The 22,817-nt window shown below is 37.9% G+C and overlaps 1 protein-coding gene across 2 annotated transcripts in view; it reads left to right on the forward strand.

Moving 5' to 3' along the window:
- FLRT2 (fibronectin leucine rich transmembrane protein 2) overlaps nucleotides 1-12,133 on the forward strand; it is a 61,753-nt gene extending 49,620 nt beyond the window's left edge. For both annotated transcript variants that reach the window (XM_068398310.1, XM_068398311.1), the window contains exon 2: nucleotides 1,822-12,133. In XM_068398310.1, the coding sequence (XP_068254411.1) occupies nucleotides 2,256-4,244 (1,989 nt within the window). In that variant the 5' untranslated portion in view covers nucleotides 1,822-2,255 and the 3' untranslated portion in view covers nucleotides 4,245-12,133. The remainder of the gene's footprint in view (nucleotides 1-1,821) is intronic.
- The last annotated feature ends 10,684 nt before the right edge of the window (nucleotides 12,134-22,817 follow it).

Genomic DNA, 22,817 nt, shown 5'->3' on the forward strand with positions numbered 1-22,817 from the left:
TAGATGGGAGCCAGGCCATATTAAAGGCGGATAAACTGTCACACTTAGGCTCATGTTAGAATGTAATCCTGTTAGAGTTTCTCTACAGTATCACGTCATCTTACATAATTGAAAAGAAGCCACTCTTAACTGAAATATGCCTGTGAGAGAGAAAACCTTGAACAGTGGGGGAGCTAATCTTATTGTTTCTAGAAAAGGACAACACACAGTATCGGCTGCATTACAGTATAGATACATTTACCATTTGAATTCATAATGATAAGCCACAGGACTTTTCAGGATCTCACTTTTGATCTCCAGCTGTTCTTGTCTTGAGACTGATACCTGATGATGCTCCAAATAAATATAGTAATCTACAAGTGCAAAGTTTCAGGGTTGTAACAGTTTGACTCCTAGAAAGGCTTTCTACACTGTCAGTCCATGGGGTTCCCAAAAGCAGCATCTGGGACGTGTTATAAACTGCACAGCTGTAGCAGAAGAACAAGCTTTCACATACTGTTGAATTACATTTCTTTCTGAATTACCTGGATGGTGCTTAAACTGCTTAACTAAATGAAAAAAGATTTTAAAACATGATTTCTGTTCACTGAAATTCTGTTTTCCTGAAACCCCAGCCGATGAGTTTTGATCTGAGTCAAAATACTGTGGTTATGTAACTGCAATTCAAGACACTGAGATCTACACATGCCTGGTACTTGTCAAGGTTTATAGCCTTCATTAGGTTCAAGTATGTAAAATGCAGCATTTTTTTTTAGTCATTGAAAACAACATAAAACTAGATAATATCATACAATACAGTATCTGTCATTGCATGCTTTATAGAGTTGAATTGTTCATTGTGGTAGATCTGAATAAAACATAGTAGCTAGGAAGGCTAAAGTTAAAAAGTACACTTAAAACCTGAAAATATACATTAAAGGACTTGTCTACACTAAAGCGAACAGATTTGTTTATGTAGCCATTCACAGACAACTGTGTAGTAGAATTAAAAGAAGTATCTAACCTTTATGGTTTCAAAGAAAGTGCTCTCCTGCAAAACCACTGTAGTTTAAGCTGATATCCTAAAAATAACTTAGCAGATGTGAGACTGTTCCATTTAGCAGAGAGCTAATTCTGAAGTCTGTTGACATCACAGTTCACATCAGAAACGTTATCAAGATGATAGTTTTAGCAAATATGTGCCTTACAGCAGGGTATCCTGTATTTGTGGATTACCATACTTATTTAAAAGACTCTCCTCATAAGTAGCTAATTCACAGTAGTGAGGTGCAATAATCTGGCGGTGTGCATTAAGCTGGAGAATATATATAATGGCATTGCAGAAATAGAAGCAGAACATTCCAGAGTCCAGTAGGAAATGAAAAAAAACATAGAGTGTGATTAAATAATACAGCCCAGAGCCTAGTCTGTCAGGCATCAGCAAATATCATTCATTGAAGTCAGTGGTTCTGCAAAAGAAAAAAAATACCTCAGTAAAAATTTCCAGTTAAATGGTTTAGTTTTAAATTTGTAAAATGTTTTAGTTTTAGGATTTGAAACAGACTGTGAGAGAACAAAGACTGGAGATACAATATGCAAACACAAGTGACAGATCTAGCCTTCACTGAAGTCACTGAAAGTCTTTCCATCACTGCAATGACTTTGCATCAAATCTATTTCAAGACTATTTAACAGTAATATTAAGCAAAGTTTAATATTAATGCCTTTTTTTTCCAGAAAGCCATAAAGAGCATGGCCTTAGAGTAGTCTTCCAATGGGCTTGATCTTCCCTATTAAACATTTCACACTATTCAGCTTTTTCTTTTCTCTTCTCTTTCACAGGCAGGCCAGATGCAGCAGATGATAGCTGATATGAGGACTTTGCTGACTTCAGTAAGCTGAGGGTAACACCGACAGACTTCAGTGAAAGGAAATACTATCCCTCCAAGCAACTCATACACAGACGACTTTTGGTAGCTTTAAATTAACCTGTTGCTCACCTGCAAGGACACGGCTATTGTTTCTTTCAGCACACATGGAGGAAGGCAACAAACTTTGTAACCCTGGCTAATAAGACTGTGGCTTTCTTATCAAAAGTAGGAGGTAGGCCAATTATAAAAAAGATTGTTTTATACTTAGCCTCCAGGACTTTAACTCTGGCCTGAACACTGGATGTAAATAGAAGCCAATTTTAATGACCTGAGATTTTGCTACCTGTTCTTTATTATTGTTATCAGTTCTTTAACACTTTGGTACTTTATTTCTTTAAATTAGAAATGGGTTCATGGACTAGAATGTGGCCCACAGATTGGGTTGTTCTCATGAAATCATGGCTTGTCTTTTCCCTGGGGCTGTACATGCAGGTCTCCAAAACTTTGGCCTGCCCAAAAGTGTGCCGCTGTGACCGAAACTTTGTCTACTGTAATGAGCGAAGCTTGACCTCAGTGCCTCTTGGTATACCGGAGGGTGTAACCGTGCTCTACCTCCATAATAACCAAATTAATAATGCTGGATTTCCTGCAGAGTTGCACAATGTCCAGTCTGTGCACACGGTCTACCTGTATGGCAACCAATTAGATGAATTCCCCATGAACCTGCCCAAGAATGTCAGGGTTCTCCACCTGCAGGAAAACAACATTCAGACTATTTCTCGGGCTGCCCTTGCTCAACTTTTGAAGCTGGAGGAGCTGCATCTGGATGACAACTCCATTTCCACTGTTGGCGTTGAGGATGGGGCATTCCGGGAAGCCATCAGCCTCAAGCTTCTGTTCTTGTCCAAGAATCACTTGAGCAGTGTACCAGTAGGCCTTCCAGTGGACTTACAAGAACTTCGAGTAGACGAAAACCGAATTGCTGTCATTTCAGACCTGGCCTTCCAGAATCTTACAAGTCTGGAGCGTCTGATTGTGGATGGCAATCTCCTTACTAATAAAGGCATAGCTGAAGGCACCTTCAGCCACCTCTCCAAGCTCAAGGAGTTCTCAATAGTGCGGAATTCACTGACCTACCCTCCTCCTGATCTTCCGGGTACACATCTTCTAAGGCTCTACTTGCAGGACAACCAGATAACTCATATACCACTTACAGCCTTTTCAAACCTCCACAAGCTGGAACGTCTTGATATTTCCAACAATCAACTTCGGATGTTGGTAAAGGGGGTGTTTGATAATCTCCACAACCTGAGACAACTCACTGTAAGGAATAATCCTTGGTTGTGTGACTGCAGTATTAGGTGGGTCACTGAATGGCTCAAATTTATTCCTGCTTCAATCAACGTACGGGGTTTTATGTGCCAGGGACCAGAACAGGTCCGAGGTATGGCGGTCAGGGAGCTCAGTATGAATATGTTGTCATGCCCCACCACCACCCCTGGCCTGCCACTTACCATCACCCCAGTCCCAGCAACAGCCATGCCAACTACATCAGTTCCCACCTCATCAGTTACTCCCTCAAGTAGCAAATATAATCCTCTCACTCCCTCCATAGCCACACTCCCCACTGTGCCTGACAGGGAGGACAGAGAAAGGGTGACACCTCCTATATCCGATCGGATTCAACTCTCCATCCATTTTGTGAATGACACTTGCATCCAAGTTAACTGGATGTCTCTTTTTACCGTGATGGCATATAAACTCACATGGGTTAAAATGGGCCATAGTCTGGTAGGAGGAATTGTTCAGGAACAAATAGTTAGTGGTGAGAAGCAACACTTAAGCTTGGTAAATCTGGAACCCAAATCCACCTATCGGATTTGTTTGGTTCCACTGGATACTTATAACAATTACCGAACTGGAGAAGACACTGTCTGTTCAGAAGCCACAACCGAGGCTTCCTTTTTGAGCAATGGCAGCAACATCCCCTCCAGCCATGAGCAGACGACTTCTCAGAACCTGGGCTCTCCATTTCTGCTTGCAGGGTTGATTGGGGGTGCAGTGATATTTGTCCTCGTGGTCCTGCTCAGCATTTTTTGCTGGCACATGCACAAAAAAGGGCGTTACACCTCCCAGAAGTGGAAATATAACCGGGGCCGTCGGAAAGATGACTACTGCGAGGCAGGGACCAAGAAGGACAACTCCATCCTGGAGATGACGGAAACCAGCTTCCAGATTGTCTCCTTAAATAATGATCAGCTCCTTAAAGGAGATTTCAGACTGCAGCCCATTTATACCCCAAACGGGGGCATTAACTACACAGACTGCCACATCCCCAACAACATGCGATACTGCAACAGCAATGTCTCAGACCTGGAGCACTGTCATACGTGATAGTGAGGGGAGATGGGGGTGTCTAGGACAAAGAGAAAAAACTCTGGAAAAAGTAACCCCCCAACAAGAATGAAAAAATTACATTTGATAAATGTTACCCAGATGCATTTATGCATTTGAATACTCTGTAATTTATACGGTGTACTATATAATGGGATTTAAAAAAAGTGCTATCTTTTCTATTTCAACTTAATTGCAAATGGTTTTGTAACTCTTTGCTTTTTAAATCTTTAAAAAATATTGCTAAGTACTGTACAGGGTTGTACAATAAGAACCCAATGTCATGGCAAAGGAAAGAATGACTCATTCTTCAAACATTAACCACTTTGCTGTCGAAGCTGTCTGAGGGATGTTAAGTTTCTAGCTGTCTTGTAGTACAGGAAAATAAGTGCATATTAAAACAGAGTCACTAGGAACGGACAAAAGCAATTCAGATAAAACGGGTACAACCCTTCTGACTTGAACAATTGGAAATACTTTTGTTCCCCTTTGTCAGTTCTGCATTTCCTACCTCCAACTGAAAGCTGGAGTTCTGAGTGCTGCCAAAAAGGTTACTTTCTTATTTGATTTGTTTTCTCCCAATATATTTGAAATAGGAAAGGTAGACAGAGCTAAGTGTCAAAGTCAAAGTGACCTTGATTCCTATTTGCAAAAGTTACTCTAAAAATGCCCCCCAATACTATATACTTTTATGATAGAAACTGTTTCTGCTTTTCATTATGATGAAGAAGCTTTAGGCATTCTCTGACCCTTCTCAGTGGGAGACGAAGGTTATCAGTATGTAACGGATAGCTGTCATTAAGTTGCACCTCTCTTTAATAGAGCAGCATTTGTTGACACAGCATGTTCAGGTAAAGCCTGAATGAGGGAAATTCTGAGTGCTCCCAGCTCTGCAGTATTCATGTAGAATTTGGAATCTAAAAGTGTAAATTGGTGAAAACATGATGCAAAATATGATGCCCATGGAAAGGTTGCTACTGACTTTTATAGTTCAAGTCCTATTTGATTTAGGGGTCTGAGTTATGTTCAGTGTGGAGAAGCAGGAAAAAAAAAAGACAAACAGAGAAAACAAGTAAGAAGGGTATTTAAAAAATTTATTTATTATTGGAAAGGCCTCCAGATATATTATGAACTGAAATATGTTCAGCAGGGAAAATAGTGTATAAATCCTGTTTGGTTTTTTTTTCTTTTTTTTTTTTCCTGTTCAAGTATACAGAGAAGGACATTAAGCATTTGATTAGCTGAGGAATTTTGAGAACACAAGTACACACTGTCCCTCTGAATTACCCTTCTTTTATCTTAAGCTTTTGGAACTTTTCCACAATGATCTGTGCTTTATAAGCAGTAGGTAGGCTTAGAATTTGTTTTTTTATTCCCTCAAATCCTTTAGCTGGACTACCTTCTGAGTCCTTGAGCTTTACATGCACTATGTGAAACATCATGCTTGTATTAAAACCATGCTGCTGCTCTCAAAATTATATAATGTTCCAGCCACTCCATTGACTCTGTGACTGCCAAGAATTCTAGATTTCTTGCCAGCTCAGTGGTGGAATCTAATTCTTCCTTTCTTTCAGTTTGTTTGTTTGTTAATGCGGCTCACTTTCTCCTCAGCTTGGGGACAAGCTGAAATTCACAACAAAGAGAAAAAAAAAGAGAGACAAAACTTCCCTAAGGGAGTAGGGAACCAAAGAGAAAACTTTTTACAGTGACCAACTAGGGACAAGGAGAAGTTGTTAGAAGTGGATTGGAAGTAAAGGCTGAAGCACTTTCACTGTGGAATGCTTGGACTTTTCCCTTTATGAGACTGCTTATGTTGGGAGAGGGGGTTTTAATCCTTTCTTTTGCTCATTTCACTCAACCCATTCTTGAAACCCAGCAGTCTATGAGTGTTCAGTTTTCCAAATTCAAATCGCATGATAACACTCATTTTCTGCAACGGCAAAATGAATCCAGTTATGATTGATGGCAAAGTACAATCATTGTGTAGTACTGTACTCACCCCAACACCTTCTATAATCATGTTTTGAAATTCCACTCTATATTCTGTATATTTGCTATTTTCTCCAGCTATAACAGGTATTTTAGGCAACCTGTGTGGCTACTGTAATAGTAAAGTCACTGAAATTTTTCTGAATAAAAGGCTGCCGTATGATTTCAAATGGTTTAATTCTAGGTAGAAATGTCTATGCAAAGTGTTTTTTTCTGTGACCTATTTGGTGAAGAGCATGATGAGAAGGTTAGTACTTTTGCTTTGTTCGTTTAATATGTTTCAGCTGCCAAAGCCCACAAGACAAGCAGCAAATAGTTGTGCTTCTGCACTCTTCCATTGCATGCTGGAGTTTGTTTAAATTAAGTAGAGCCAGAGATTCCCATTGGGTATGGATGTAGTATTTAATTTCACTGAAATAGCTAGCTGCGCGTTTGATTTCAAAAGGCATCCTTTGAAAGTACATGCTTACTAGAATTTCATACTTCAATGACTGATGCTGGAGGAATCTTTGTCCTCCTTGATGAACGTCTTCTGTTCTAGGCCTTAGGATACCATAGTTTCAAGATGAACTAGGCGTCTTATTTGTAGCAAGTGACTTATTCAGGGAGTTTAGCCTTACTGCAGGTGAATGATCCAGAAGCCCAAACTGAAGAAAACAAATGTGGTTGCTGTCCTAATAGAGTGAAAACAGAAGGCATTCACAAAGTGTGCATTTTGATCTTGGATGATGAAATGTATATATATATCTGTGGATGATTACTCTTTTACCTAGATCAAAGATCAAAATGATATTAAAGATAGCATTGTTTATGCTTCTGTTCAGTATAAAGAAGGTTATATATATTGATATGAGATACTGACAAAGTTTCTTTTCTATAAATACACTTCTGAAAAAAAGTAGCAAGCCACTTATATAAAAATTTGTGGGTAGAGCTGGGAGTATTATCTAAACAAATTCACAATTGTAGTCAACCAAAAGGTCCTATGTTTCACTTGAAGAATGTTTCTCCCAGTTCTAATTGCCATCCAGCTGTGAAAGAGTTAACATATTTCAACCTACAAGAGAGTTTGGGATGCTTCAAAATGTCAGTCACACAAACAGCTGAGGCTTCATTTCAGGTCACATCTGGATAAGTACATAACAGGCAATTTTCACTAGGTAAAAGTCAGCATTAAAAATGGACAATGATCTTTTGGCGATGTAAAGTTTAAGATTAGCAGCTTTTTCCTTGGGCTTCACAAAAATGGGGTCATCCTCCCTTAGTGCAAATATCTGACCACAGATACTAACTAAAAGCTGTAGAGCAGAAGTCCCAGATGTGTGCATATGCAACTCAGCCAAAATGTTCACTTCCAGGTCCTGATCTGAACAGGTTAGTTGGACCTGGGGGCAAATGAGTGGTTTACAGACAAAATCTCGCCCATCTTCCATTGTATACTGCTAATAGCTGACATAAATGTACAGAAAATATTGGTGAGTGGAATAAAGTAAGAGTTTTAAATGAAATTATGTTAAAGCAGTATCACAACACTGCTGTGTCCAGTGCTTGGGTTCCTTCTGAAGACTTATTTATTTGCAAACAAGTCCTCATTTTCACAGACTGTCACTATAACAAGCGTGTTCCTTGTGTGTAGCTTGCTGGCAGAAACAAACACCTCATGAATGCATGGACTTTGTGTTAACAGGTTCTTACTGGAGACATTAGTGTTGAATTTCATCATAAGAATGTTTAGTGATTGGGTTACTTTGGACTGAAGAAATATTAGCAGTTTTCCCTGTAAGCCAATAAAGGACTATGATGAATGTCACGTCAAACAGAAAAATGAAATAGCTTATGTTATTTGCTACTAGAGTATTTCAAATATTTTTCTCTCAACCATTTTCTCATTTCATGAGATAAAATTTCTCCCCCTTAAAAATGTACCTGTTTTAATTTTGTAAGCAAAAGAACTTTATGCATATTGTATTGTTGCTATGGTTTTAAGGGTCTCCATAAGGCACTTTATTAACGATACTGAAGTGAAAGTTCAATCTCAGCTTTTGACAGTGAAGTGGTTAATTCTCATTGAATTCTCCATTTATAGTAATTCTTCACCTTAAATTATAACATGGAGATATTAAAGATTTTTCTTCAGAGCATGAGAATGATGGTTTTACTCATGATTTATCTTTCCAGCTCAGTGGAAAAACAAAACAGAAATGAGTGCCAAAACCAAAAGTTACTGGCTCTGAGCCTCATCAAATCCTGCCTGATGCTCTCTTCTAAACATGGAGATAATCCTAGGAAGCTGATGATCACTCCTTGCCTGAGCTCTGCTGAACAGGGCACTTTGTATCCCAGATGATACTACAGGCAATATTGAAGCATTTGGCATTAAACTTTTGTACAGCATAGAATGTCTTGCTCTTTAAAAGGACACTGGCTAGTAGTCCATCTGGAAAACTAGTACAAAAGAGATTTGGCAAGCTTTTATACTGGGGCTCTGTGGAAATGTGCCTCGTGAGAGCTGAATTCTGATCCTCTCAGAAACAGATAAGCTACTAAACAAATTGTTATCATCACTTGGTCCCAAATATCTGAAGGTGATCTTTCATAAAATTGATTTTAACTGAGACATGCACACTTGATTCTGTTCTGTTTGCTATACTTTCTGTCTTTAACATGGAAAAATAGGTGGTTTGAAGTCTGCATTACCTGTTTTCTGCAATCTGCCATGTTGCACGCATTGTTAACTTCAAAACCTCACTATACACTATATATTATCTTGTTGACATATTCAGTAAAGAGTTATTTAAAAAAATACAACATTCCTACTGTATTTATATGAGCCAGTTAATTAAAATAAGGATGTGAATATCTGAAAGGGAAAACAGAAAAACAAAAATATCAAACTTCTGTACTTTGATTCCTGGAAATATTTTCAAATGTTGTACTGTACGTCCACCCTCTCTTCAGATTCTAAAAGACAAATATTTTAATCTTCTGTCTTTCAAAGAGTTAAACCATTTGTTACTTCAATTTATCAGATTTAATTTTTTCTTTATAAGATTATCACATTGTGATATGCATATAGGAAAGCACTGTAAAACAAGAACAGATTGTATTCCAGTCTTTGCAATTAACAGGTACATTTAAACAAATACACATGTTAATAACAAATATATATATGTGGAAGCTGTGACACATTATATGCATAGTCATTTGATAAATACATTTGACCTTCATCATTGACAATCTTAAACCTGCCTTTTACCTATTATTATCTATTTAATCTGTTTCCTTGAAATGAAATGTGATTTTTTTTCCAATTCTCCCTTCAAAATTGTTCTTGAATTTTCACAATGCACAACATTCAGACATAGGCCTTAATAAATTTTTTGTATATCTTATACCTAACATATATGGTAATATATACAGTATACATAAAGAGATGCTTTAGCTACTTAGAAATTAAAATTATCCCTCTTCTAGTTACATGTACAAGAACTAATTTTTGGCTTTGACAGAACCTGAAATATTGAATATTACAAGCTGTGTTGTTTCAAAGCGTAGAAATTTACTATTGCTGAGTGTCACAATTCCTCTATAAACTGTCTTATTCTCTGTCTTAACACTGAGTATCAACCAAAACTACCAGGAGCTGCTGTGCAATACATCCACATCTAGTCCCCCCCACCTCATATGCTTCCCTGAACTTGACGTTTCTTCTGAGCCAGATTAGACCCTGGTAACTGAACATCCTTGCCTTACCACAGGAGGGTGGACAATAGTGGTAAAGTAAATGATAAATCCTTGGGATCATTTATGTATTTCTGGCAAAAATAATGGCATCATAATTTTCACTCAATGATTTTGTTTTCTCTCAAAAAAAAAGTTGACAAACAGTAACTACTTCATCAAATAATCTTTTAATAGCCCAAAATGATTTATCTTAGTAGAGATCAACCATTATATTTACTTTTTATAGTTCTAAATTCAGTTATCTGAAGCTGTTCACACACATGTGCGTGTGTGTATAAATTCCTGGGGTTGTGTAAAGAGGGTTTAGCTACAAGGAACCCCCAAAGCAAGCGCATGGAGGAGTATTTTTCTTAACTGTTCAGTCAACGCTTTTCAATATTTCACTTTACAGAGACTTCTATCTAAGAAGAGTTATGGTGCCACGTGGAGAAACTACATTCAGTCATTAAAGTATGAAACAAATATTTTAATCCTACTTGAAGTGCCACTGTCAGTGAAGGCTTAAACTAAAAAGCGCTAAAATACTTCTATTACACAGGTAGAGACTTGGTGAATTTTTTAACAGTAATTTGCATTCCTAAACCAAATCAGTACACTCTTATGGTGAAATTCTGGCCCCACTGCTTTCAACTATAAATCAGAATATTTATAGGAATAATATGTATATCAGAAGGATTATTAAAAACATCCAGTATGACACATTGTATAGTATGTCACACTATGTACCCCCAAATGAAATGCATCAACTGAGTAAGGCAGTAGGCCTATGTATCTCTTTTGAAAAGCTAGGGGAGCACTGAAATACACTTTACAGAAAATGAGGGGAGAGAGAAATATGTACTGAGCAACATTGCCTGATGTAAAGCCACATGAGATATGAACATTTAAAGCCACAAACAGGCTGCTGAGCATAGCAAGAACATTCTTTTACATGTAAACACACACATTTTCTACCTACAATTTCATACTATGGCTAACATATGTGACTGCAAGAATGCATGTATGAATATTAAGAGTTTATAGTACAGTTACACTTAGGTGGGGGCATCTTATATAGAATAAGAAGAATCTTGACCCTGTACACTGGGTCTATTATTTACCTTCCTCTGTATAGAGAGGATTCATATATGAAAGTGACAGAAGAACAAAAGTCATGCGGATTACACTCTCCTCTTTTTCTAAGCACAGAATGCCTTAAAGAATTAAGACAGTGTATAAACTATTATGGACAATCCAACTTAAATACATGTGTGTGTTTACAACTTTAACATGCTCTGTGCAAAAGTGAGATGTCTTCATGATGAATACTAGTCAGAGTGCTAAGCTGAACACAACCATTCTTGAAAAGCACAGTTGCCAGAAAGATTCTGTTAAAATGGTGTATTTCTTGAGTGAAATCAGTATTTCCACTCCTATAGGCTTTGAGCAGCTGATCACACAGATAAATAAAATTCTCTGTGATGAGGATTGGAACAATGTGTCTACAGATAGAATGCTGTAATTTACATACTTTGAAACTGTCTGCTTGTGATGAAGAAAAGGCAGATTTTGTTCTGTGACGATGAAATATAGTAATAATGATGAACAGAATATAGAGATACACCTCTTCACTGACATTTTATGGACATTAAAAAGGATGCATGCGTATGGTCTATGCACACACTTGTGACATAATTTTAAATTTCCTTTACAGTTTTCAGACTCTTCAGATAAGATCCACTTCTAACACTTGCACAATATTCCAAAACATTCAAATCCTCAGAAATGACTGCAATCCCTTTCAATTAATGGAATCAAGAATATGTGACAGAATGAGTATTTACTGAAAGTGAACAGTACTTTCTCAAAGCTTTAGCTGTGGTAAAAAGAAAGAAGAAAGAAAAAGAAGATGACTCTTAAACTAGAATAGCTTTGTATTTCTATTTAGGTGATAAGTCCTTCCAAATTTCTAACACACTGACTTGAATGTTAAATTTTGGGTTGACTTGAAAGTCAAATGATTTAAATGACAGTGTTGTAAGCCTGACCTCATATACCTTCACAAACTGTTTTGTGCATTCACAGTTCAGGAACCAATACACAATTCATTGCTATCTATCTGAGTTACAATGCGAATGTTAAGAATTTTCCCTCATTAAAAAAACATGTTAAGAAAATTTGAGAGTTGGTGTGAAGTCAAGTACTGCAGTATATGCTAATGTGAACAATTTCATTTATTCAAGCAGGGCATTAGCATGTCTCTGTAAGTGAGGACTACATAAGCAATGCATGCACATTAACTCTTGTCATTTTCAAGAAAACCTTTCTCACCAGTACTAGACACTACCCCTAGCTGACAAAAAGCACTTATGACTTACCAAACATGTATGACTTAGAAAAATAAACAAATGGAAAACTGGGAAAGGGAAGATATTCCAAATTATTATAGTTATTCTAATAATATTCAGTTGAGTAGTTCAAGCAATTAAAAAAAATCTCATAAAAGTATTGAAGCTTTTCATATTAAATGTCCCTAGCAAGCCTGTATTCTATTTCCCATTCACAAGAAATGAGTTTAGGCAGCTTTTCACTTACATCTGCACTGTAGGTTAGTTTTGAAGTCAACATTTTATTTTTTTGGCCTGATTACAGGGAGCAGCATCAGGTTCATGGTCTTCTCAGATCTAATTGGTCATGATGTTCATTTAGAAGTCTGTCCATGCATGGATTTACTTTGTCATCTACGAAAAGTTTGAGGGATAGGCTGCTTTACGTGTAATACTTGCCTTCATGAGAAATTTAGAGTTAACTATAGTCCTCTATGCTTTGGTTTTGGCTTTCCTTTTTATAATTTAACATTATGAACAAGTGGAAAATGGAGCAAATTAAAAGTAGAGCAAATTATAGGAACTTTGTGTTTATAGGTTCAGTTTTACAGATTAGTACTAGTAGCTGCACAAAGAGAAGGGGACAAATGTTTCTTCTTCCTTACTCAGGTACATCAGACTCACTTCTGTAGTGATCAAGGAGGAAGACAGCTACTTCACAGAGATCTTCCTCAAAAAGCAAGGTGTCCAGAGCAGAGGGAAAATAACTGGAGTCATGGCATTTCTCTTTGCTGACTACAGAAGCTGGCAGGTGCAGAGCTGGACCATTTTATGAGGGATGCAGCAAATTACAGGTGCTCTGCAGCATTATATAGGAGCTTTGGTTTGTACAGGACCCTACTAAGATAGATACCTTCACTGAGGTGCATCCTTTTGGAGGTCTGTAAGAAAAGGTACAACCCATGCCTATAAAAGCAGGGAAGGATCTTAGTTTTATTTTGCTTTGTGGGCCTTTAATTACCATTTCCTGTAAGTTCTGGAGTTCCAGGTCCATAACTATGTTCAAAAAGGAGTTTGTAACAAGGCAACTTTGGAAGGTCACATTTTTGATGACTCTCCTTTTATCAATGCAAATATTAGTAAGATGCTTACAGACAAAATTCCAAACCACAGCAGATGTGATCATTGCGTCAGTGGTCAGATCAGACATTCCTACTTTCAGTTTAGATGTCTATTACTTTTCTCTGTTATTCCTTGTCCATTTAATTGTTTTCTTAGCATTTGAAACTAAGTAGCTAGTACTATTGCTTATTTGTCACAATACAAGGAAAAAGTTTCTACAGAACCATTATACCTGCAAACTGTGATGAAGATTATCCAGCAAAGCTAAGCTACAGAAATGCTGGTGGTATGGTCAACCATTTGTCATGAGGTAATGATCTTCTACTGCGATATCAGTTCAGTTTATACTCAGACTATGAAAAATCCAGAGGCACCAATCTCACAATTTCCTTTGCATTTGCATCATTTCTTCTATGCCACATCAACCTTCTCCAGTATGATTGGCTTTGAGGACAGATTGCTGCCTGCTGCCTCACATGATAATGTCACATATGTAAGTGTTCACATTTAAGATGAAAACAAGGAAAACAAAGCTGTTTCCTGATTGTCTCCATTTTTGGGCTGCTGTAGTAGTAATTTGCTCTGTATCTGTCTACTGCACTATTTGTCTCTCACCACTTTTACACACACTTAAGATACATACACATGAACATACACACAAGCACACTGTATTTATACGTCTTTTATATATATATATATTTAGATACTCAAACATACACAAAAGCATATATATAGATATGTGCTGTGTATATGTATAAATATGGATTGGTCTAGGTTGAGCCCCATACTGATATTTTGCTCTGGATTTAGGCATCATTTCAGTTCCACTTAAGCTTCTGAAAGAGAAGTAGAGGATCTAGATGGATGTAGAATAGTATGAATTTTTTTTGAGGAACTGTATTGTCAGTATTGGTGAGAGCATCTTTTCAATAATGTATGTGCTTTGGCAGCCTGTGCACTAAAACGTGAATATTACAGAGAAGATTAATATAGGTTCTGAAAGTGGATACTACACACCTTCTGAAATACAATGGACGAAGCACATCTGAGGAGTCAGTTTATAGCAGGATTGTTCTGTGTGGTTGCTAAATAAACTGTAGACAGAGGAGAATGTGGGAAAAGACAGTATGTAATTAAAACCTAGTATGAATAAGAAGGGAAAAATGCAGATGTTTCTACATCATTAGCACTACAGTTGACTTTTTCTACGTCATTTTCTTCTCTGCAGCCTGTATTTCTTTCCCTGTATTTGACAGTTTTTCATTCTCTGATTCTGTGATTCTCATGTAAACTGTCTTTTAACTCACTCTTCACCTTCTGCTTCATGAAGAACCCTTTGTTATATGGGATTTTTGTGGGATGGCCCAAATGAGGGACTCTCCTATACATGAGGGGATGCATTTGCATGTAGCAGCCCGAGTGGGCAGTGTTTATTGCCACCCATCCTCCTCAATTCATTTATCTAACTGTTCCAAAAAGATCTTGCTGAGATGAGCCACACACCTAGTGTGCTATTACAGGAAGACTTAGAAATTTGCTATGAAATATTCTTATTCTTCAGTGTTCCCTTTTAGAGGATCTCTATTTGCAGCAAACGTGCAAGGAAATTTGCATGCAGCAACAGCCTTCTCTGCTGCACCAACAGAGCTGCAGCAGCACCTTTTCCTTTGCTCTCTGGCATTCCATTAGCATCTGGCTGCTGACTTGAAATATGAAAAGCCCAGTTTGCTTCTGTTGTTCATACACAGCTTAGGTATCCTGATTCCATAATTAAAAGACATAAATAATCATATGTCAAATTCAAGGACTGGGAGCAGGAGCTGTGGGGCTTGGGGCACTGACTGAGTGCATAGACATGTGGTAGCCTACAAACCAAGTCCTCTGTGCTCCATACATGGCTCCAATCACCTATACTGTCCCTTTCTGAGACAACTCTGGTGTAAAAATAAAATAATTTCCTTTTAGTTCTACAAACCTAAATCCCTTCCTGAGGTCATAAATTGTAATATAAGTATTATTTCTCTCAAGGTGAGGAAGAAATGATGAGAGATGGGGTCTCCACTCACTTTGAAGAAGAAGGGCAAGATCATGGAATGATCTAAGAACTGGTTCCCTCACTGAGTGTACACTGTTTCCTTGTGCTAACCAGGCTCCATGCTTTCTAGTACCCCCAGCTACTCTCCTTCTGCCAAATATGTTATCTCTAGTTAAAATTACTCCTGTCCATGCTTATGCTATAGTTCTGAAGATTCAGAAACTCTGTATTTTACTGTAATTTTTAGTTGTTAGTTTACATACTCTGTTTTTGATAGGACTCCTGCCTTACTCATTGCTCAAGGTGGAAACAAAGCACGGCAGTGTATTTCATGCCGAGTTGTGAACCTGATATTCCCCTTTTTTAAATACCTGCCTTTGGAATTTAAAACATATTTGATTATGGGTTTTCAGGGTTTCTTTTTAAACCATAATATTGCATACATATTACTGCATATATGTGTGTGTCATACTCAGAAATACAAAAGCATAAAGACTGCATATTATCCTAGACTTTGTTAGTGAAGTTCATTGTTTTCCAGCCAGAGATCATCCCTGCTAGTAAATGAAATAATACAACTAATGAAGTTCTTTCTAGTTTCTGAAGTTTCTGTAACAGACTACTCTGAACTTCAAAGCTAATGTAATATTTGGGGCCGGGGTAGAGGGGAGAAAGAAATAGTGATTTGAAAGACAGAAACTGTGCCAGTACAAAATGTATTTTAAATAAATGTGGGCCAAAACATACAAATTCTCTTCAGATCTGGGGCAGATAGATATAATTTTGGTAAATATAAAGATACAAAAGTTCCTTACTGGAGCAATGTGTGCATATGTGTTCTCTATATGTGAAATTTATTTAGATTGCTGCTTATTTTAAGTGCTTGAGTTAATAGATCATTGATAAGTTTTTGCCTGGGTTGAGAAAAAATATTGTTACACACATTTGCCAACTATTTATTTTTTTAATTTGATCACTCCAATTTCTTTTTGCATTTTTTCCCAAGGGTACTAGTGTATGCTGAGTTGCAGCGGCTTTGGATAGCTGCATGTTTGTCAGTTAAAACAAAACAAAACAAAATAAGATTTCATGGCAAATGTTCCTCTGCCTTGTTATAGAAGATAAATTGTTTAGAGATAAATTTCTGCAAGTCCCAATAATCCAGCAAACAGAGTGTGATCAGGAGACAAGATTTATCTGTGTTTCAAAGGCTGATCTTAATTTGAAATTGTAGACAAATGCACTGTCAGATGAATGCCTTCGCTGCATTGATTCTAAAAGGTGACATGTACTCATCTGGATTTAGCTTTTGACAGCTGATGAATTGAGAGTGAAATAACCTTAGCGTATAGAAAAGTTATGAGTAAAATGCTAACAGCATTACTCTGTTGAGAGTATTATATGCCTGAAATAACATGAATTTTCTTATGTTAGAATTTAATGCTTGCTGTAAAACACTTTTGTATTTTCTCATGAACATTACGGTCATCACAATTTTATTCACAGGATATTTCTCATAATTATTTTAAAATTGTGTTTCCGAAAAAATCCACTTCAGAAAGATCTTTTAGTCACGCTAAATACCAGTCCCTTATTCTATTAACTGCTTTCAGCCCCGACAGGTCTTTGATAATGATCTCTTGGATTTGCTCGCAGGTTTTTTCCTTTTGTTTTTCCTGCTTGACTACTCTGGTTGGAGCAGATCATGTGGAGTATACAACATATTTTTCCATGTGTAGGTTTTTCTCAGGGTAGCTGGGCAAGAGGGAAGAGGCAAAATAGGACAGATCCTTTCAGTCCTCTGATGGTGACCCAAGAGCAGTTTGCCAGGCGGCTCCACCTGCACAGCTAATGCAGAGCCCTCAGCAGGTGCTCTGAAGGGGGAGGATTGCAACAGCATGATGGACAATCACATGTCTGTCACCTCACCTTGGTGTCATGCTACCTACCACATGTGTCCCCAGCATTCAATCTGATGCACATATATCAGCAAATGAATCCCTGCTGAACGACCTGTAGTGTTTTTATGAGCCTTTTGGGCAACATGAATGGCATAGAGGGAACTTAAACCTGGTTTGTGAGTTTAGCTCCGTATTCTCCAGTTTCTATTCACTAGCTACATGTAAAAAAAAGATATTAAAAAAAGTTAGGACCATGAATTAGACTAACAAATGCCAAACCTTTTGGAAATTACGATGAATTCAGAGTTAATAGTAAAGGCTCTAGCTTTTAAATATTATATAATGATTTATAATCATATTTTTAATAGGAGATTCACATCCTTTAAGAGTGCTTGAATGCATCTCTTTGTTAAAAAATTATTAGTAAAATGGGGATTGCATGGGAGTTTAAAAGGGCTGGGATGGTCTGTAGATCACATTATGGACTTCTTCAGAGGGAATTATTCTAACAGCTTCAACAAGTTTTGGACTGAATCCTCAGTCCTGAAGCATATCTTTAGCCAAAAACATGCTAAATCCACTGTCAGATTAGAATAATTTATGTAGAAGGTCACTTAGGTCAGTTATGATTTCTTCTGTAGATCCACAGTTCTAACCTTCAGTGTCATCTAGTGCATAGAAAATAGAAATTCTGACACCAAAATGCTAATGATCCTGAGTCTGCATGCCTGCTGATTCTTACTTATAGTGGGATAAAATATATATCCTTTACTGACCTACTTGGGATAAGCGCGATGTAAAAGCCAGGCAGTTTTATTATTTCACCATATGCAGCTAGATGACCTATGCTGAAAAACAGTAGATTCACCTAGAGGCGTCTTAGTAGGAGATAAGAACCTGTTTTACCATTTTAGCAAAGAGATTTCTTTAATCTAATATATGGACTCCACAGGATTTCAATCAAGATATACAGACTATAATGGAATTATATTGTCACAATATCCACACTTCTGCTTAAAAACATTGGGGGTAAAAAGGAGACAATGTTTATATCTAAAGCTAGGAGTTCATTATTAGTATAACTGAAATCTTAACAGTCAAATTAGAGATTTAGGCAACATCTAACTATAACAGAAAAGGAAGAAACTAAGGAACATAAAGAAAAGGATACCAGCACACCAAAAAACCCAAACCAAACCAACAACAAAAAACCCTCAATGATCACAGAAACACAGAATGGTTAGGGTTGGAAGAGACCTCTAGAGATCAACTAGCCCAACCCCCTGCCAAAGCAGGTTCACCTGAAGGATGTTGCACAGGGTTGTGTCAAGGCAGATTTTAAATATCTTCAGAGAAGGAGACTCCACAACATCCCTGGGCAGCCTGTTCCAGTGCTCTGTCATCCTCAAAGTAAAGAAGTTTTTCCTCATATTCAGATGGAACTTCCCATGTTTCAGTTTGTGTCCGTTGCCCCTTGTACTGTTGCTGGGCACCACTGAGAAGACTCTGGCCCCAACCCCTTAACACCTGACCCTAAGGTATTTGTAAGTATTGGTATGATCCCCCCTCGGTCTTCTCTTCTCCAGACTAAATGGACCCAGCTCTCTCAGCCTCTTCTCATAAGAGAGATGCTCCAGTCCTCTGATCATCTCTCTAGCTCTCCACTGGACTCTCTCCAGTAGTTCCTTGTCTTTCTTGAACTGGGGGGCCCAGAACTGGACACAGTACTCCAGGTGTGGCCTCACTAGGGCAGGATAGAGGGGAAGGATAACCTCCCTTGACCAGCTGGCCACACTCTTCCTAATGCACCCCAAGATACCATTGGCCTTCTTGGCCACAAAGGCACACTGTTGGCTCATGGTGAATTGGTTGTCCGCCAGAACTCCCAGGTCCTTCGCAGAGCTGCTTTCCATCAGGTCAATCCCCAACCTGTACTGGTGCATGGGGTTATTCCTCCCTAGGTGCAGGACTCTACACTTGCCTTTGTTGAACTTCATGAGGTTCCTCTCCACCCACCTCTCTAGCCTGTCCAGGTCTCACTGAATGGAAGCAAAGCCTTCAGCCTATGATAATATTTAGAATTATATCATACATTTGTTAGCTGCTAACCCTCTTTCTGGTGTTGTGTTTACGCTTCCGCTACCCGCTGGGATCCATCTGTTAGGGTAGCATATGGTGAACCACTAGCACCGCAATTCCTTCACTGGGAAGACTATGATGTTGACATTGTTGGTTTCTTCTTCACTTTAGGATCTGCTGGTGTAATTTTTTTTTGTTTGCTAATGCTCTTTTATACCTTGCTTTTTCTTCATTGGTCTGCAAGTCCACATTACATCCAAATTTACTACATAGGGTGCACTTGTGATAAACCCTAAAACCAGTTTTGTCCAGGTCTGTATTTCTTTAACTAATCTTTGATGAGTTGTTTATAGCCACAGGCTCTCCAGTGCCAGCCTGTGCCCCATCTCCTATCATCTTATGCCTGTATTCCTCTATACTGCATCCTGTGCTTCCTCTTCTCAAGGCCTCTGCTGTCATACTGGGCCTGTATTTCTCTACACTCCTTCATTATATTAAAGTAATAAATATCTCATTCTATACAGAACAACTACTTATTGCAACTATATATAAAACTATGTTATACCATAAGAAGACAAGCCATATTAAAACCAATTAAGCAGGGTCATCTGGTTGTGAGAGAAAAATACAGTAACAGCTAAACCAGGTCAAAGCAAAGTTTCAGGCAGATTGAGACAAGGTCAGACAAAGTAAGCCTGACAAGCCATAGTCCTGAGGCCTCGTAAACTCAGTACAAATCCAGTGGTCTATTGCTAGCAATGGAAATGCTGTATTACAGGCTAGGCGAGATAGTACGTGTGTTAAAAATGCTGTAATAGAGTCCCTGTACATCCTCTCTAAGCTAGTTTAGAGACTAGTATTTGGAATACTATAGGAGAGAACCTATTTAAGAATTAAAAGTATTGTCTTAGTTGTAGGAGTACCTATAAAATGGCCTAAAGTGTTTAAAGCTATAATTAAGAATGTGGTTTAAAAAACCTGTTTTTTTTAGTTTTCTACTACTACCTCTCTACAATTTAAGTTTTATGATTTAAATAAAGCCTTCTGGAAGAGAATGTACTGTGGAAACCCATCCCAAAGTAGGTAATAGTTTCTGCAGTGATTCAGCAACCTTAACGTAAGGAAAATCTGTTTCTGAGAAATCTTTACAAGCTGTCAGTTCCACTTTAGAAGACACTATCCTTCTCAGTGTGATGGTTGGTGTCACGGTTTAAAGCTGGGCCAGCTATTAAACCTGCGGCAGATGCTCTCTGTTATCCCCCCCCCTCCCCCCAGAGGGAAAGGGAAAGGGAAAAGGGAGAGAGACTTATGGGTTGGAAAGTTAAAACAGTTTTAATAAACTATAATAATGAAAAAGAGTATAATAACAATAATAGAAATAATCAAATATATACAAATATATATACAAAACCAAGACTGAGCTCCCCTGAAGTCAGCCACGTCACCACCGGCACTGCAGGGCAGGCTCCGGGAAGGCCCAGGCTGGGCCTAGCGACGGTCGAGAGCTGGATTCAGGGATGCACGGATCGGGATCGGGGGCAGCAGGAAAACAGACGGAGTCCTCCTTGGACACCGGCCATAGCAGAAAGAGAGCGAGACCCTCGTGATCCCCCTGCTTTATACTGAGAATGACGTGTATGGGATGGAATACCCTCGTTGGTCAATTTTGGGTCACCTGCCCTGTCCACTCCCCCCTGCAGCTGCGACCCCCCTTCGGCTCTTCACTTGTAAGCAGTGAGGAATTCAGCAGTGACCTTGGTTTCTCTCAAGAATAAGTACAGCAAGAGCCTTTCTGCATAACATCCCTACTGGTGCCTCAGTGATAACTACAAACTTTGAGCGTTATCAGTCCTGGAAGCAGACACTGTCTGCAAAAACATGCAGTTAGTTTCAGAAAGTGCAGTTACTTAGAGGAGACTTAGCTGAAAGTAAAAATCACTGAAAGGAAAATCGGCCTGGTTTAGGCCAAACCAGGACAGTTGGCTTCTCTAATGAGATTTCATTTCTCGTAAGACTTTCCTAAAGTTTTATTCTCACACTCTGGCTTTTTTTTTTCTAAACAGATTCTGAATCTTTAACTTTACCAACACTTAGTCCTTGATTAATTAAGTCTTGTGTTGAGATATTGCCCTCTAAGTGAAAAATTTAGTGGATCATTGCTTATTCTTAAGAGGCTAGATATTCCAGATCACTCAATACTTTTCTAAGAAGCATAGTTTCATGTGATTGTAATTTATATGCCAATTCCTCACTCAGGCAAAGTCACAAGGATCTGAAATCCAGCTGGCAGTCAAGTACAATACTAAACAGATATTAAAGAAAGTTATATCATATTTAAATGGAATGCTTTAGTGCATCTCTGTTGTATAGGGCACCTTCCATATTTTTATTACTTAAATAGAATCCTTAGTAGGTTTCCTAAAATGATACAGCCTGATTCCCATTACATAAATCAAGGACATCCTCAATGACAAGGTTTCTTCTTTTCTTCTTGTTTGAAAGGCAGTCTTTCCCTTATCTCTTTCAAAAGAAAGACATCTAATTATACCTTGTCTCTCTTACAGTGTCAAGTGTGGCTGCTTGATGTATTTATAAATTTATAGTGGGATAATGGGCTTTGTTTTAGTCTAATTAAGAGCTGTCAGGTGGTTAAAAACAACTAGCCTTTAGAACAATGAAAAACCTTCCTCTCTTAAAGGAGGAAAACCCATAGTCTCAAAATAAAGCTTTTTCTATATTATTATTTCATCGTTGCTACTTATTGTTCGGACTTCCTTCTGTTAAATAAAACATCACTGAATAGATAGTGCTGAAATGAATAAACCTCCATAATAACTGTTTTCTGCTGAATTTTCAAACAGCTAACATAACTGTTGTATTTGTACTTCAGCTCTAAAATTCTGTATGTTGAATTTTAAAAAAAAATAAAGGAAAAAAAATGCCAATACAATTTGATAGAAAAGCCTACCAGTGTTGCTTTCCTTCCCCCAATGATCAAATGAAACAATTTGAAGTTGTTTTCAAAACAGATTTTTAGTATAGCAAGGACAAACTCCTGAACATGCTATTTTGTCTCTGATCATTGCTCAGCTGGACGTCCTCCATATGCCTTTTCTCTTTTATTCTTGAATGTGACTTGTTTTTCCAGACCAGATATGATACAAAAATAGGTATCTTAAGCTGTGAGAATTCTGTTTTTAACTAGTGGAAGAATGTGTTCTAGTCACACCTCTGCACCCTTCCCATCCATCCAAATGTGACTGTAAACAGCATTATATCATTTTGTTAATTTGTCTGGCGAGGATTTTTTACAGTTTATTTTCTAAAGCTTTGCTTAGTCTTAAATATTTCTCAGCCATGTTACTGCATCTGAATGTTAGCTATCTTAACTGTTTTG

This window comes from Nyctibius grandis, chromosome 4, assembly GCF_013368605.1.
Source record: "Nyctibius grandis isolate bNycGra1 chromosome 4, bNycGra1.pri, whole genome shotgun sequence".
In the NCBI taxonomy this organism is placed as follows: domain Eukaryota; kingdom Metazoa; phylum Chordata; class Aves; order Nyctibiiformes; family Nyctibiidae; genus Nyctibius; species Nyctibius grandis.